This window comes from Chelonia mydas, chromosome 6 (assembly GCF_015237465.2).
Source record: "Chelonia mydas isolate rCheMyd1 chromosome 6, rCheMyd1.pri.v2, whole genome shotgun sequence".
Lineage (NCBI taxonomy): Eukaryota > Metazoa > Chordata > Testudines > Cheloniidae > Chelonia > Chelonia mydas.
This window is the reverse complement of record NC_051246.2, coordinates 52,510,853-52,527,272: the sequence shown is the minus strand read 5'-3', so window position 1 is coordinate 52,527,272 and position 16,420 is coordinate 52,510,853. Positions and strand designations below refer to the sequence as shown.

At 48.9% G+C, this 16,420-nt stretch overlaps 1 protein-coding gene across 5 annotated transcripts in view; it reads right to left on the bottom strand.

The window, feature by feature from the left end:
• The window catches only part of CAPRIN1 (cell cycle associated protein 1), an 80,890-nt gene that overhangs the window by 3,069 nt on the left and 61,401 nt on the right, over window positions 1-16,420 (bottom strand). For 2 of the 5 annotated variants that reach the window (XM_007067962.4, XM_037900006.2), the window contains exons 15-17: window positions 4,315-4,465; window positions 3,488-3,682; window positions 2,814-2,914 (exon numbers count right to left, since the gene is read on the bottom strand). In XM_007067962.4, the coding sequence (XP_007068024.2) occupies window positions 2,814-2,914; window positions 3,488-3,682; window positions 4,315-4,465 (447 nt within the window). The remainder of the gene's footprint in view (window positions 1-2,813; window positions 2,915-3,487; window positions 3,683-4,314; window positions 4,466-16,420) is intronic. The other 3 variants (XM_037900007.2, XM_043548733.1, XM_037900008.2) reach the window with 2 other exon arrangements.

Genomic DNA, 16,420 nt, shown 5'->3' with positions numbered 1-16,420 from the left:
CTTGGAAGGATTACAGTTTTTATTGGTAAATCTAAATGTCGCTATAACACACAAACGGATGAATAATATTGATAAATAAATGGAAGTTTACAGCTAGGCAAAGAAAGAAAAATGCTGCTTGAGAATTTAAGCGTCGAAATCTAGTGATTCAGACTTAGGTTTGTTACAAATGGACTAGCAAATGAATAGTAAAAAGTTATGATTTGCTGATTTATAGATATTGGCTTTGTATATCTGGACATGTGATATTGACAATGTGTTTTAACCGTTTATAAAGTTTTAACTTTTTGAATCTCAATGTTTTCTGTCAATTAGTCTGACACAACCCAAAATATAATTTACCACAGTTGTGAAAATTTGAATACAAATTAATGGCGCAATAAAAATTTTTAAAAAATTTATCGCACTGTTAAACAATAATGGAATACCATTTATTTTAATATTTTGGATGTTTTTCTACATTTTCAAATATATTGATTTCTACTACAACACATTACAAAGTGTACAGCTCACTTATTTTTACAGTGCAAATATTTGTAATAAAAATATAAAGAAATAGTATTTTTCAATTCACCTCATACAAGTACTGTCATGCAATCTCTTTATCATAAAAGATTAACTTACAAATGTAGAATTATGTACAAAAAAAATAACTGCATTGAAAAATAAAACACTGTAAAACTTTACAGCCTACAAGTCCACTCACTCCTACTTCAGCCAATTGCTCAGACAACCAAACTTGGTTACAATTTACAGGAGATAACGCTGCCTGCGCTTCTTGTTTACAATGTCACCTGAAAGTGAGAACAGGCATTTGCATGACACTATTGTAGCCAGTGTCGCAAGATATTTACATGCCAAATGCACTAAAGATTCATATGTCCCTTCATCTTCAATCACCATTCCAGAGGACATGCGTCCATGCTGATGATGGGTTCTGCTCGATAAGAATCCAAAGCAGAGCAGACTGATGCATTTTCATTTTTATCATCTGAATCAGATACCACCAGCAGAAGGTCGATTTTCTTTTTTGGTGGTTCGGGTTTTATAGTTTCCGCATCTGAGTGTTGCTCTTTTAAGGCTTCTGAAAGCATGCTCCACACCTCGTCCATCTCAGATTTTGGAAGGCACTTCTGATTCTTAAACTCTGGGTCAAGTGCTGTAGCTATTTTCAGGAATCTCACATTAGTATTTTCTTTGCATTTTGTGAAATCTGCAGTGAAAGTGTTCTTAAAATGAACATGTGCTGGGTCACCATCCGAGACAGCTATAACATGAAATATATGGCAGAACGCAGGTAAAACAGAGCCGAAGACAGTTCTCCCCCAAGGAGTTCAGTCACAAATTTAATTAACACATTATTTAACGAGCATCATCAGCATGGAAGCATGTCCTCTGGAATGGTGGCTGAAATATAAAGGGGCATACGAATGTTTAGCATATCTGGCATGTAAATACCTTGCAACACCACCTACAAAAGTGCTATGCGAATGCCTGTTCTCACTTTCAGGTGACATTGTAAATAAGAAGCAGGCAGCAGCATCTCCTGTAAATGTAAACAAACCTGTTTCTTAGCCATTGGCTGAACAAGAAGTAGGACCGAGTGGACTTGTAGGCTCTAAAGTTTTACATTGTTACATAATTGCTCTCAAAAAAACAAAACAAAAAACCTGCATTTGTAAGTTACACTTTCACGATAAAGAGATTGCACTATAGTACTTGTATGAGGTAAACTGAAAATTATTATCTAGTTCTTATCATTTTTACAGTGCAAATATTTGTAATAAAAATAATATAAAGTGAGCACTGTACACTTTGTATTGTGTTGTAATAGAAATCAATATATTTGAAAACGTAGAAAAACATCCAATATTTAATAAATTTCAATTAGCATTCTATTAACAGTGCGATTAATTGCAATTAATTTTATCGCGATTTATTTTGAGTTAATCGCGTGAGTTAACTGTGATTGACAGCCCTAATAAAAAAATCTAAAAAATGCTTAAAGCCCATAATTTTGTGCAACTGTGAAAATTTAAAGTGATAAATCTAAAAAATGCTTAAAAATAAATATTAGCAGCTAAAATAATAAAAAAAAGCAAATTCTGCCAAGCATATAGGTCAGTGGTCTCAGACCTTTATACTGGTGACTCCTTGCACATAGCAAGCCTCTGAGTGCGACCCCCCCATAAATTAAAAACACTTTTTAATATATTTAATACCATTATAAATGCTGGATGCAAACCGGGGTTTGGGGTGGAGGCTGACAGCTCACGACCGCCCATGTAATAACCTTGTACCCCCAAGGGGTCCCGACCCCCAGTTTGAGAACCCCGATATAGATATATAAAAATATAAACATAGGGAGTATATCTGTTTAGTAATACAGTTATTACATTTTATTAGTTAGCATTTCAGAACCAAAACAAGTAAGAAAGTAGACTAATTCCATTTTGGCTCATCCACCAACAGAATCATTAACCAAGTTCCAACTGCAGGATTTTCCAGTATGTCTATTGTAAAGGGTTGCCCACAGATAAATGACAACAGACGAATTATAAATTTTTACTGGTGAAGCAAAAGTCACAAAAAAAGCTTTATTTTCAAAATCCCAGGGTGAGTAAGACTGGCCATTTGGATGGTTATGGAGCAAGGAGCTTTAATTTCACTTGTAAACTAAGCACATTTGATATGGAGTCGTTGAGATTTAGCAATTAAAACTCTAAGAAGAATATTTACTAGTTGTTTTAAGCAAGCTACTTAGTTTAACTGATTTTTCTATTCTTATAATTTTAATTTAAACGTCAACTCACCCGTTGATAGTTGGAGTAGTCCCGAGGAGCATTAAATTGGGGCTGCGAGTAACCACTGTTTGGAGTGTTGGAAAATGAAGGGCGGTAGCCATCATACCCTCCTAAGGATTAGAATACAAATGCTTACTGAAGGGCACATAACCAGTCTTCATAAATTATGATACACACATGAAAGGCCACGGAGGGATTTCATTGACTATTAAGAAAAAAACTTGAATAAAAAAAAGTGTTGTGCGCCAGCAGACTGTGTAAAAACTTGTAAAATAACCTACATCTTCTCATTAAGCCCTCATAAAAAATTGGGGAAGTGGTATCTGAGGATGTTTCTCTGATAATCTGTTATTTATTATTTGTATTACCATATGTCCAGGAACCCAAGTCATGGACCAGGACCTTGTTGTGCTAGGCACTGCACAAACATAGAACAAAAGATGATTCTTCATTCAGTTTTTAGAGACAGTCCAGCACAAGCCTAGAATTTAAACTGCTTTGTTAAGATAGAACAAAGCGAATACCACCACAAGCTTAAATATCTTCCCAATATATTTCTGTATTAAACAATAGGGTCAACATAACATAAGGTCTCCTGCCATTCTGTAATCCTGAAAAAAAAATTCATATAAACTCTCAAAATTTAGATAAAATATATATACATATATATATTTATTTTTTACCTCTAAACCCATTGGCAGGTCCCCTGTATCCATTCATTAAGCCCCGAGTGCCGCGTGATCCACCACGAGACACTCCCCGGTTGTTATAATAAGGCTGACTGTTACGTGGGAACCCAGTATTCTGTTGTGGAGGCTGCTGGTGGTTACCTGCCACTTGATGGGACTGGTCCGGGGAACCATGGTAGGTGCCAACCACTATAATAAAAAACCAAAAATGGAAGTTTATGTTTTCTATGTTCCCCAAAGACTGATAGGTATGAAGTTAAACCAATCAAGTCTGCCTTAGTACCATCAAGCAGAGCAGTAAATGTTTACAAACCCAAAGACAGATGGTTTGCAGAACTAAAAGTTGCTATTCTGACACATTCCACAATATTAAAATAATGCAAGATGTCTAGTGTTCAGCGAAGTCAGTGTCAACAGGCCTCAAGTTAGTACAATTACTCTAATCTTTTCACTGGTGTTTGTAGATTTAAATAATAATGATAATAAAAATCAACACACCACACAGCCCTGAAACAAGTGGAAACATTCTCAAGTGACTTCCACAATCTTTCCATGAAGTTGCTAAACAGAGCCCAGAGGCAGCGACACTGCTCCATAAAAAAATTTATTCTGCATGCAGAACTTCCCCTCAGTTGGATCCTCCTCATTAAAAGTTTTGGTTTTGCAGAGACTCCCCCTGAACAAAATTTTACACATTCTAAATTCCATTTAATGTTAAGTCGGCTGCCTGGTTTCTTGGTATTTGGTCTCCATGACTATCCTCCACTGGAAGCCTCCCTTTTAGGCTAAAATAATGTTTTAATTTTGTCTAACAAGTTTACCTGTCTGGAGCTGTTCTTGCTGAAGTTCTGATTGTTCTACTTGATGAGGCTGATTGGAGAAACTCTGGTTGTAACTGGCCTGGTACTGATTTTGTTGCTTTAGGGTTTCTGGCTCATTGACAGGAGGAACAGGTGCATTCATATTGAATACCTACAATGGTAGGAAAAAACTAAATATCTCTCTGGTCTACATTTTCCCCAATTTGTACTTACGTGTCTTTTGCACACAATCCGAGACTATACGCTTTATAAACTGACAAAAGAAGCAATTACCTTCCTTTCTGTAACTGTTGTTCTTTGAGATGAGTTGAACATGCCCACTCCATTGTGGATGGGTGTGCACTTTGTGTGCACAAATGTCATTTTCCTCCCCCTTCAGCAGTACCCATCAGGATGGCTGGAGGCCCCCGCCCCAACGCCACATGCCAGTGCATGGTGATGTAAGAAGGTGGAGACAACCCAACCCCCCTCAGTTCCTTTGTACTGGATGTACTCTGATGGAGAGGGGAAGGTAGGCAGGCTATGGAATGGACATGTGGAACATCTCGAAGAACAACAGTTACAGAAAGGTAGGTAATCGTTTCTTCTTCCAGTTATTGAACATAATTTCCATAGTAGATGACTCTCAAGCAAACGTCTATGGAGGCGGATTCGGAGTCTATCTGAATATCAATTGCAAGACCACCCGCCGAAACTGGCATAATCTCTGGATTGATAGTCAATGGTGTAATGAGAAGAGAAGGTGTGGCTGATGACCAAATTGCTGCTTTATAAATGCAGCGTAAGACAAACCTTATCTTTATAAAAAACTGTATAAGGGGGTTCTGAAACTAAATCTCTCGAAATGCCACCTTCATAGAAAGATGAAGGAGGGAGCCAGTCACAAGGTGTTCCAAGTGGGGTTCCATTAGACTTGCCAGGACTAAGTCGAAATCTCAAGGAGGGATGGGACATGCACTTGAGGGTATAATCTATTATCCACTGTGACAGACCCAGACCAGTAGAGTATAGGAGTCTGGCAGAAGGCAAGTATACTGGCCACTGGATGAACAGTTTTCTGTTCCCTGAGTGAACAGAGCAGGGGCTGCCCTAGAGCAATCAGGAACCTGCTAGAACCAATTAAGACAGGCAAGCTAATCAAGACACCTGGAGCCAATTAAGAACTTTCTAGAATCAATTATGGCAGGCAGGCTAATCAGGACACCTGGTTTAAAAAGGACCTCCCATCAGTTAGTAGGGGGGCACACAAGGAGCAGAGAGTAAGAAGGCGTGCTGCGGGAGGACTGAAGAGTTCAAGCGTGATCAGGCTTCAGGAGGAAGATCCTGCAGTGAGGATAAAGAAGGTGCTGGGGGAAGGCCACGGGAAAGTAGCTCAGGGAGTTGTAGCTGTCACGCAGCTGATACAGGGAACGTTGTAGACAGCTGCTATCCACACGGCCCTGAGCTGGAACCCAGTGTAGAGGGTGGGCCTGGGTTCCCCCCATCCCCCCAACTCCTGATAGGACACAGGAGGAGTTGACCAAGTCTGTGAAAAACACCAGAAGGGAAGGTCTAAATTGGAAAGGGATCTGGCCTGTTCCCGACCCACTGGGTGGGACACAGACTGCAGGGATTGTTCTCCGTTTTCCCCATGCTGGCCAGTGATGAGGTTAGCTGAGTGGATGGCAGGTTTGAGCCACTAGCAAACGTGGCCAAACTGAGGGCTGCCGGGAATCTGAGGCAAGCAAATCTGTCAATAAGCGCAGGACCCACCAGGGCAGAGGAGGAACTCTGTCACACCACCCATACATCAAAGCTGAGACAGCAGCCAAATGCACCCTTACAAAACAGTCAGATTCTGTTTTAGATCTAGCAGATAGTTCAGCACAATATTCAGGGTGCTTGCCGAGCAGATACACGTTTCTCATGAACCCAAATGGAGAAGCACTTCCATTTAGCCAAGTAAGTGACCCTAGCTGAGGGTCTTCCATTATTTAGAAGTAAATTCTGGACGTCCTGTGAGCAGGACCTTTCAAAGGGATTCAGCCACGAAGCATCTATGTTGTGAGATGGAGAGCTTGGAGGCTGGAGTGATGAAGGCAGCCATGGTCTCAAGAAATTATGTCTGGATCTAACAAGAAGAATAGAGGAAGCTCTGACAGAATCAGGAAAGCTGAACACCAGTATTGAAAGGGCCATGCCGTGCCATACTTTAAAGGATGAGACAAGCATGGTCCTTTATTATTTTTGGATATTACTCAGAAGAACAAAGGAATTGTAGGGAAGGCATATAGAAGGGAATTCTCCAAGATAGGAGAAAGGCATGTTAGGTTGCCTAGAGAACAGAACTGGCAAAATTTTCTATTGGGTCTTGTTGCAAAAAGGTCCACTTAGGGAAACCCCGAGAGTTGGAAGATAAACCTGGCTACACCTGGGCCTAACGACCACTCGTGATGATCGGTGAAGGATCTTCTCAGCTGATCTGCCACGATGTTCTGTTTCCCCGAAAGGTAAGCAGCTTTGAGGTGAAACAACGGAGTTTAGATGTACTGCTCTTAACTCCTTGACATTTATTACCAAAGGCCTTGTGTCTTCATGGACCCAATGTGAGCTCCCCCAACGTAGAGAGGATGTGTGCGAGACTAGAGGACGTGTTCATAGTGTGGGAAGGAAGGCAACTTCCAAGCAAACTTTTAGAGGGTCTATCCACCAATCCAGAGACAACACAACTAGCTTTGGAACTTGAACCATCTTGTCCAAATGGTGGCAATTCAGGGCATATACTGATGTTAGCCATGTTTGCAGCTTCCTGAATGACAGTTTGGCATGCTGCCATATGACCTAGCAACCTGAGGCACTTACTTGCTGTTATGAGCAGGTAAGCCTTCATTTGAACTATTAGGTCTCAAATGGTTGTGAACTTGGTTTGTGGTAGAAAAGCTCTGGCTTGTGGAGTCAAGGATTGCTCCACTGAAATCTACTGTCTGTACAGGCTTCGATACGGATTTTTCCTCGATTCATTCAGAGCTCCAGGGCATTGACTATAGATAGAGCAATGAATATGCTGGACAGGACCCGTGACTCTGATCGACCTCTGATCAACCAGTCACTCAGGTATGGGAAGACATGGATACCCTCTTTGGGAGATGAGCTGGTTCCACAGCTGCCAAGCCAAACTGAAGCACTATGAACGGATAATGTTGAATATCAGGCATTAACCTGATAAATTTTTAATGGTTGGGACATATTGCAATATGGAAGTAAGTGTCCCTCAAGTCAAGGGCCCCATACCAGTCGTCTTCTTCTAGGGAAGAGATAATTGACACTAGGAACAGTGCGAGATTTTATTTTCTGTAGGAATTGTTCAACTCTCTGAGATCTAAGATGGGCACGAGATCTCCTTTTGTCTTGGGAATCAGGAAACAGAAATAGAAGCCTTCTCTCTGGCGGCTCAACGGTACTTCCTCTACAGTCGATCTGAAAGAGATTCTCGACATTGCCCTTCAGTGGGAGATCGAGAGTGGTCCCTGACTGGGGGAGCGGGAGTATAGAGAGAGGGGTAGGGTGTATTAAACTGGATGACATACCTCTGTTCCACCATACTTAAGGCACACTTGTCTGACATTATGTGGGTCCAAGTACTTAGAAAGTGGGACAAGCATTTGGTAAACCAAAAAAAAAAAAGGGGGGGGGGGAACAGACAGAAGTGAAGAGACTGGTATAATGTCCTCAACTACCCAATCAAAATGCCTGTTTGGAAGAGGCAGCTGGATGTGATGGGCTCATTGACACTGAAGAGGAGGGCGCCTTCTATAGCTCCTTCTCTGTTTTCCTAGGAGGATCTTGGAAACGGGGAGCAAATCTATGGTGACAAAAAGACAGTTACCTTTTCCGTAACTGGTGTTCAAGATGTGTTGCTCATGTCTATTCCACAATAGGTGTGTGTGCTCACCATGTGCACCGGTGCCGGAAGTTTTTCCCCTAGGAGTACCCGTAGGGGGGGATTGCCCCAGCGACCCCTGGAGTAGCACCTCCATGGCTTGGTATAAGGAGCGCTGCGTGCTCCCCCCACCCTCAGTTCCTTCTTGCCAGACAACTCCAACAGAGGGGAAGGAGGGCAGGATGTGAAATAGATATGAGCAACAAATCTCGAACACCACCAGTTACGGAAAAGGTAACAGTCTTTTCTTCTTCGAGTGATTGCTCATGGGTATTCCACAACAGGCGATTCCAAGCTATATCTATTGGAGGTGGGTAGGAGTTCACAAGTTCTCGGGACGGAGGACAGCCCTGCTGAACCCAGCATCATCCCTGGTTTGGGAGACAATCTCATAGTCCAAGGTGAACATGTGAACAGAAGACCACGTGGCGGCCCTACAAATGTCCTGGATGGGGACATAGGCCAAGAAGGCAGCCGATGAGGCCTGTGCTCGAGTCAAGTGTGCCTTCACAATCGGTGGCAGGGGGATACCCGCCAGTTCATAACAGGTACGGATGCACAAAGTGATCCGGTTGGAAAGCCACTGAGTGGAGAACAACTGACCCCTCATGCTCGGCTGAGTCGAACAGTTGCGAGGAATTTCTGAATGGCTTGGTTCACTCAAGGTAGAAAGCCAGAGCCTGTCACACATCGAGCGTGCGGAGACTGCGCTCCTCACTAGACACGTGGGGCTTGGGGTAGAGGACCAGCAGAAAAATGCCCTGACCTATGTGATAGGCGGAGACCACCTTTGGGAGGAATGCAGGGTGTGGGAGGAGCTGGACCTTGTACTTATGAAACACCATGTACGGAGGCTCGGAGGTCATGGCCCTGAGTTCTGAGACCCGCCTGGCCAACGTGATCGTGACCAGGAAGGCCACCTTTCATGAGAGGTGGGACCAGAAGCACATGGCTAGCGGCTCAAACGGGGGCCCTGTGAGACGGGCCAACACCAGGTTCAGGTTCCACTGCGGGACCGCGGGCATATGGAAAAGAGACGGTCCAAACCCTTAAGGAACCGGCCAGTCATAGCATGGCGGTGCACTGGCGGATGGAAGGCCGATATGGCCGCCAGGTGCACCTTGACTGACAAGGGTGCCAGGCCCTGGGCTCTAAGGTGGAGAAAGTAGTCAAGGATAATCTGGATGGGGGCAGCCACCGGGGGAAACACCCCATTCACCCGCCCAACTAGAGAACCGGGACCACTTCGCCAAGTAGGCGCGGTGCGTGGAGGGCCGCCTGCTTTCTAGGAAGATGCGTTGAACCCTTTCTGAGCACGTCCTCTCCTCCCTCCTAGCCATTGAGCAGCCACGCCGTGAGGTGGAGAGCCACTAGATTGGGGTGGAGAAGGCAGCCTTGGGAGAGTAGGTCCGGGCGGAACAGCAACGGCCACGGCGGAGCAACCGCCAGACCCGTGAGGATCCCGTACCAATGTTGCCTGGGCCACGCCGGGCCTTGTCTGTCTTTATCTTTTCCAGGACCTTGCTGATCAGTGGGAACAGTGGGAAGGCATAGACAAACTGGCCTGACCAGGACAGGAGGAAGGCATCGGAGATAGCGCCCCTTCCCAGTCCCCCCCTTGGAGCAGAACCGGGGACAGCGCCGGTTCTGCCGAGTGGTGAACAGGTCCACCTGGGGAGTCCCCCACACTCAGAAAAGCCTGTGAGCCACTTCCTGGTGGAGAGACCACTTGTGTTGAGAGAACTCCCTATTCAAGCGATCTGCCTGCACGTTCCAGGCGCTCGGTAGACAGAAAGCCTTTAGGCAGATGTCGTGGGCTATACAGAAATCCCACAGCCTGAGGGCTTCACAGCAGAGGGCAGACAAGCAGGCCCCGCCTTGCCTGTTAATATAGAACATCGAGGCCATGTTGTCCGTGAGGACCCTGACCACCTGCCCTCCAGGTGCAAATGGAAGGCCACGCACGCCAGCCGTACCGCCCTGAGTTCCTTGACATTTACGTGTAGGGTCAGATCTTGAGCTGAACACAGACCTTGGGTCTGAAGGCCCCTCAATCCATGTTCGACGCATCGGACACCAGCTCCAGCGATGGGGCCCTGTCCCTGAACAGGACCCCTTGGAGCATGTTGCTTGGGGCGGACAACCACCATAGAGAGGCAATCACCGAGTTGGTACAGTAAGGACTTTGTCTGTCCTGTCCCTGGCCTGGGAGAACTCTGAGGCCAACCAGAGCTGGAGGGGCCTCATCCTGAGTCTGGCATGATGGACCAGGGACGTGCACACCAACATGTGACCCAAGAGCTGGAGGCACGCTCTGGCTGTTGTCACCGGGAATCTTGTGACGTGTCGATGAGCCCCTTCAGGGTCTCGAACCTGTCCGGTGGGAGGGAGGCTCTGGCCAATGAGGCATCCAGGAGCGCCCTGATAAACTCTGTGTGTTGAACCAGGACTAACGTGGACTTGCTGTTGTTTACCAACAGGACCAAAGCAGTGCACATGGACAGCAGGAGCATCACGTGATCCCTCACCTGTGACCGGGAGCTGCCTTTGACAGGCCAATCGTCCCTGACAAGGGAAAGATCTGGACCCCCCGGAGCCTGAGGTAGGCTACCACCACCGACATACATTTTGTAAATACCCTGGGGGCAGTGGACAGGCCAAATGGGAGGACCATAAATTGGTACTGATTCTGTCCCACCAGAAACGGAGGAAGCGTCTGTGCTCCTTGAATATATGAATGTGGAAGTAAGTGTCCTGCAGATTGAGGGCAGCATAACAGTCCCCAGGATTCAGGAAGGGGATGATGGAGGCCAGGGAGACCATGCAGAACTTGAGCTTCACCATGAACTGGTCCAGACCTCGCAGGCCCAGGATGAGCCTGAGTCCCCCTTTGGCCTTCGGGATAAGGAAATAGCGGGAGTAGTATCCCTTGCCTTTGCACTCCTCGGGCACCATTTCCACTGCTCCTAGGCCCAGGAGCCACTCCACTTCCTGCTCAAGCAGAGCTCCGTGCGAGAAGTCCCCCAGGAGGGATGGGGGCAGGGGATGGTTGGGCAGGGAGAAAGTAAACTGGAGGGTGTAGCCTCGGGAGATGGTGTTGAGGACCCACCGGTCAGAGATCGGCCGCAATCACTCTGGGAGGAAAGCACACAGCCGGTTGGAGAAGGGAAACTTTGAGGGTGGATTCCTGAGGAGAACTGGCAGGGCGCCCCCAAGCGTCCCATCAAAAATGCCTTTTCCCCGCCTGCTTGCCCTTGGAGGACCCAGGTTGGGGGGGCAGGCTGAGACTGCCTCTGAGGGCGCCTCCTTATGGTCCCATGACTTCTTATGGCGGCCTCGTATTTCGGGTGGTGGCCTGAGCGGGAGTTTGCTGCAGCTTGAACTTAGATTTAGCCAGAGCCAGAACATAGAGACCCAGAGTCTGGAGGGTCGTAAGGGAGTCTTTCATGCCATGTAGCCTTGTATCTGTTTGTGCTGCAGAGCTTTGCGGTCAAATGGGAGATCCTACATGGAGGTCTGCGCCACACTGGACAGCCCAGAGAACAGGAGCCACGACGCCCTTCTCATGGACACCGTGGAGGCCATGTCCACTGCATCCGAAGCTGCCTGCAGGTTTGCCCTGGCAGCCACTGTACCCTCCTCCACCAGTGCTTTGAACTCCTTCCTATCGCGCTCCTGGAGGGAGTCCTCGAACTTGGGCAGGGAGCCCCACAGACTGAACTTATACCAGCCCAGGAGAGCCTGGTGGTTTGCCACTCGTAACTGGAAGCTCAAAGATGAATAAATTCTTCTTCCAAAAAAGAGTCCAGCCCCCGTGAATCTTTATTTTTTGGGGTAGGGGCTGGCTGGCCGGCCCTGCCATTCCCTGTGGTTGACCAACTCAACCACCAAGGAGTTGTGCGCCGAGTGGGTGTATAAATACTTGTGTCCCTTGGTGCGCACAAAGTACTTGTGTTCCGCCCTCTTAGAGATGGGGGCCAACAAGGCCGGTGTTTGCCACAGGGCATTTGAAATTTTTGCCACCCCTTCACGGAGAGGCAAGGCTACCCTGCCTGGTGCCGAAGAGGACAGCACATTAAACAGGGAGTCCGAGGGCTCCTTCATCTCCTCTGCCTGGAGGTGGAGGCTTGATGCCACCATTTTTAAGAGTTCTTGGTGGGCCCTAAAGTCCTCCAGCGGGACAGAGAGGGGCGGGGCCAAAATCGCCTCATCCATTGAGGGCGAGGAGGCCGGTGTGGTACTCTGGGTGTCCGCCAGCACCAGAGGGTCCACCACCTGGTTGGTCTCCGGGCACGGTGCCAAGGAAGTACATCCCACCGACTCCTTCCTCGGAGGTCTGGAAAGGGAGGCCAACAGTGCTTCTAAAGCTCCGGCCACGGCGCCCACAGGTACCATTGGGCCAGCCATGGCGCCCAGTGCCACTGCACCTGCTGCGGCACCGGCGGGGCCTACTGTTCAGCCTGGCTGGCCTGGCCCATCGATGGATGACTACAAATGGAGGCTGGGCTGACGTACGACCTGCCACTGTCCCTGGACCGGGAAGAGCGGCAGTGCCAGGAGCGACACCGACCACGGGACCATGATCCCTACGTGGAGAACTGGTACCGTCGGTAACAGCTGCCCTGCATTTGGCTCCGTTGGGCGGATCTGAGACGGCGAGACGACGGCGATCGACGTCCGGGGCTGCGGAGGAGATGCCTTGGCAGAGTCTTGGAGCAGGATACTGAGCGAACACGGCGTCGACATCCGTGCTGTGATCAGCTGCGATGACCCCTCCGACACAAGGACCTTTGGCAACACCCGTCCCGGTCCGGTCAGTATTCGCTCCTTGAGGTGGAGCGGTGCCCAGAGTCTCAATCTGACAGAACCCAATCAGTCAGTGTGGTGGGAGTCAAGGGTGATCCATGTGGACTTTGCCCCTAACTGTTGCTGGGCAGCGAACAGCGTTGGGAACGTTCCCTGGACTGAGACCAGTACCGAACTGGGGGTGACAGTGGAGATCCCAGCGGCTGCTTGCCCTTGGAGTGTGGGGCCGACATCGGCGGTGCTCCTGGTACCGGCATGAACATAACATCCCGGATAGCCTGCAGGGCCTCCAGCATGGATAGCATCTGGACATCTGGGGAGGTCTGCTCCAAAGAGGCTGGGCTACTCTGCTATACATGAGGCAGAGGCCTAGAGGCTGGTGGGGTTCGAGGACTGCCCAACATAGGTCTAGCCTCTCTCCCGGGTTTCCCTCAGTGCCCTGCGAAGAAGGTATCTTTCTGGCCTTCTTGGTGTACCCCATGGACGGGGAGCTGTGCCGACTGGTCAATGGCACTGGAAGGTCACTGCGCACCGACACCTTGATGCCCAGTGCCACCTCGGAGCGGCGCGCTGCAGTTGGGGTCAGCGCCAACTCCATGAGAATGGCCCCGAGCCTAATGTCCCCCTCTCTCTTGGTCGGAGGCTTAAACATCTTGCAAATTTTGCAACGATCGCTGATATGGGTTTCTCCCAAACAGTGCAGACAGTCTGCATGCAGGTCACTCCTTGGCATAGATCACGTACAAGTGCCGCACAACTTAAAATCTGGGGCGCGGGGCATGCCCCAGTGTGGGTTCTCTGACTAACTGAACTAACTAAACAGCTAACTAACTACAGGTACCAACACTGAACGAACGAACAGTTCTGGGGACGAGCTACAGCAAAGCTGAAGCAGAGTAGTTCCGACACTCCTTCGCTGGCAGCAAGAAGAAACTGAGGGTGGGGGAGTGCGCAGCTCCCCTTATACCACGCCATGAAGGCGCCACTCGAGGGGTCTCTTCGGCGCTTCCCCCTACGGGTACTCCTAGGGGAAAAACTTCCGGCACCGGGGCACGTGGTAAGCACGCACACCTATTGTGGAATACACATGAGCAATCACTCGAAGAAAAGGTGGTTGTTGATGAGAATGCATCATGACTGCCTCATTGATTGGCAGAGCAATCTCAATCAAGGTGGCAGAGATACCTCTCCTGCCTAGATGCCAAAGACCCGAGACTACTTTTTCAGGAGATTTTGGTGGGCCCTGTAGCCTTCCGGAGGAGGTGAATCTCCCACTGAATCTATAGTTGCATCTGGTGATGAAGACGAGGCTGTAACCAGCATGTGAGGTAGGGGCAACTTCATAATCTGTGGTGGAGAAACTACCTGAGAAGATCATGGTTGGCTGGGACCAGTCACAGTACTGGAAAGCAGAGACACCCTCTGTGCCTGGTACCTGTTTCCATGTCATCTACCAAAGAATGAAATTCCTGGTGCCAAGATGTCCAATGCGCTCCCCACAACGGTCAAGACTGCTGGGGTGAGATCCTAGCTGAGGGAGAAATGCCACATGGAGCCCAGAGTGGCCACTGGTATGGACCCGGGCCCCATCCACGTCCACGCCATTGTGCCTTAGGGAAAACGCCAGCCATGGGGCTGCTGCACTGCCCATGGCCCCAGTGACCTTGCAGGAGGGTAAGTGCTGTGTCCCTGCCGAGAAACAGGAGGCCCTCATTTCCAAGTCTAAGGAGTCAGAGGCTTCCGATAGCAGAGGCACTATGCAGATGGTACATGCAGATGGTACTGGAGAGAGGAAACCTGAACCTGGGGATGGTAGTACTGGAGAAATCAAGGAAGGTTTCCCTCTAGATAAAACTGATTTGAGAAGAGGTCTAGATAGGGGTACGAGGGGTTCTCAGTGCACTGAGGGTTGAGCTGAGGGAGCAGGAAGTGGTTGGACAGTTTCCAACACTGGTGAAAACAGTACTGAGAGACTAAACAAGTCTCTTGTGGTTGCATGTGCCTGTGGGATAGACTCAATGGACCTGCCTCAAGCTCTAGAGGCAGTGAACCCCTCGTAGTAGGCAAGGCTTGCGGGGCTGCTTTCTCTGCCACATGCTTAGAGTCTTTGCCCCATCTCATCTCAGTACCGAGATTGACGAACAAGATGGTGAGCCCGAGAAAGTTCTGGATCTCTCCTTCAGCACCAGAGATCGGGACCGTGGAGCTGAAAATACTTCTGGTGGAGTATTCCATATCAATGTTGAAATACTTTGGGCACTCTCCACATGCGATAACTCAGTTGAGAGTCAAAATGCTGCTTCCATAACCAAGCACTTAAGCCTAGCTGGTCTATCCTTCTTCGAGCAGAGTTTGAAGGCCTTACAAATGTGACACTTGTCACTAATGTGGGCCTCATATCAGACAGGTCAGAAGCACAGGTGCATCTTTTCGGAGACCCGGAGCAGCTGATGGAGAGGTAAATCACTATGGGCTAGGGGGAGTTGAGAGGCAATGGCTAGGGACGTCCCAGCCGGTGCTGGGTCAGACCCATCCAACTGCTGTGCATCCAGACTCCACCCATACCCAGACCCCTGCCAAGCCTCACCCGCCTTCACCCAGAAACACCTCCTCACCGAGAACCCCCCACCCAGCCCTGGGGCTTGGGATGCCCTTGTCAGTCCCGGCTGGGCTAGGCGAAAAGTGTACGTCCCCTGCACAAAGTGGCCGGGCCAGACCCCCCTGCCTCCCATGAAACGTCCCCCCACTACAGGAAGTTCCACATCCTCACACCCCTCGCTTCCTGCCCCCATCGCTCCTCAGCGGTAGGCAAAGGGGGTCACTGTCACGGGAGCTGCTCCCCCATCTGCCCACACTCATGCATTTGAACCCCCCTTACCCCTGCACCCAAACCCCCACCAAGCCTCGCGCCCTGCACTCAGCACTCCCATCCAAGCCCCACCCCCCTTGCATCTGGAGCCCTACCCCTGAACCCAGCCACCTCCCTGGTGACCTCAACCCCCCCACACCAGAACCCTCAACACGACAAATCCCACACCCTATGCACCTGGACTACCCCAACTAGCCCCCCCACACCTGAAACCCCCAAATGAGCCCCAACCAGCTGCACTCAGATCCCCACCCCACCAAGCCCCACTCCCCCAGTACCCAGACTCCCCCTGCCGAATCCCTTCACCCACCCCCCCCTTCATCTGGGCCCACTGCAGAGTCCCATTATCCCTGCACCTGGAACCCCCCCAGTGCATCCAGATTCCCCCCCACCCCAGTATCCCCACTGAAATGCCCCCACCCAGAACCTTAACACCCCACACTTGAATTCCCCCACACTAAGACCCTCTGAGCTTGGATCCTGCCAGGCTGAGCCTGCCTGCCCACACTTGG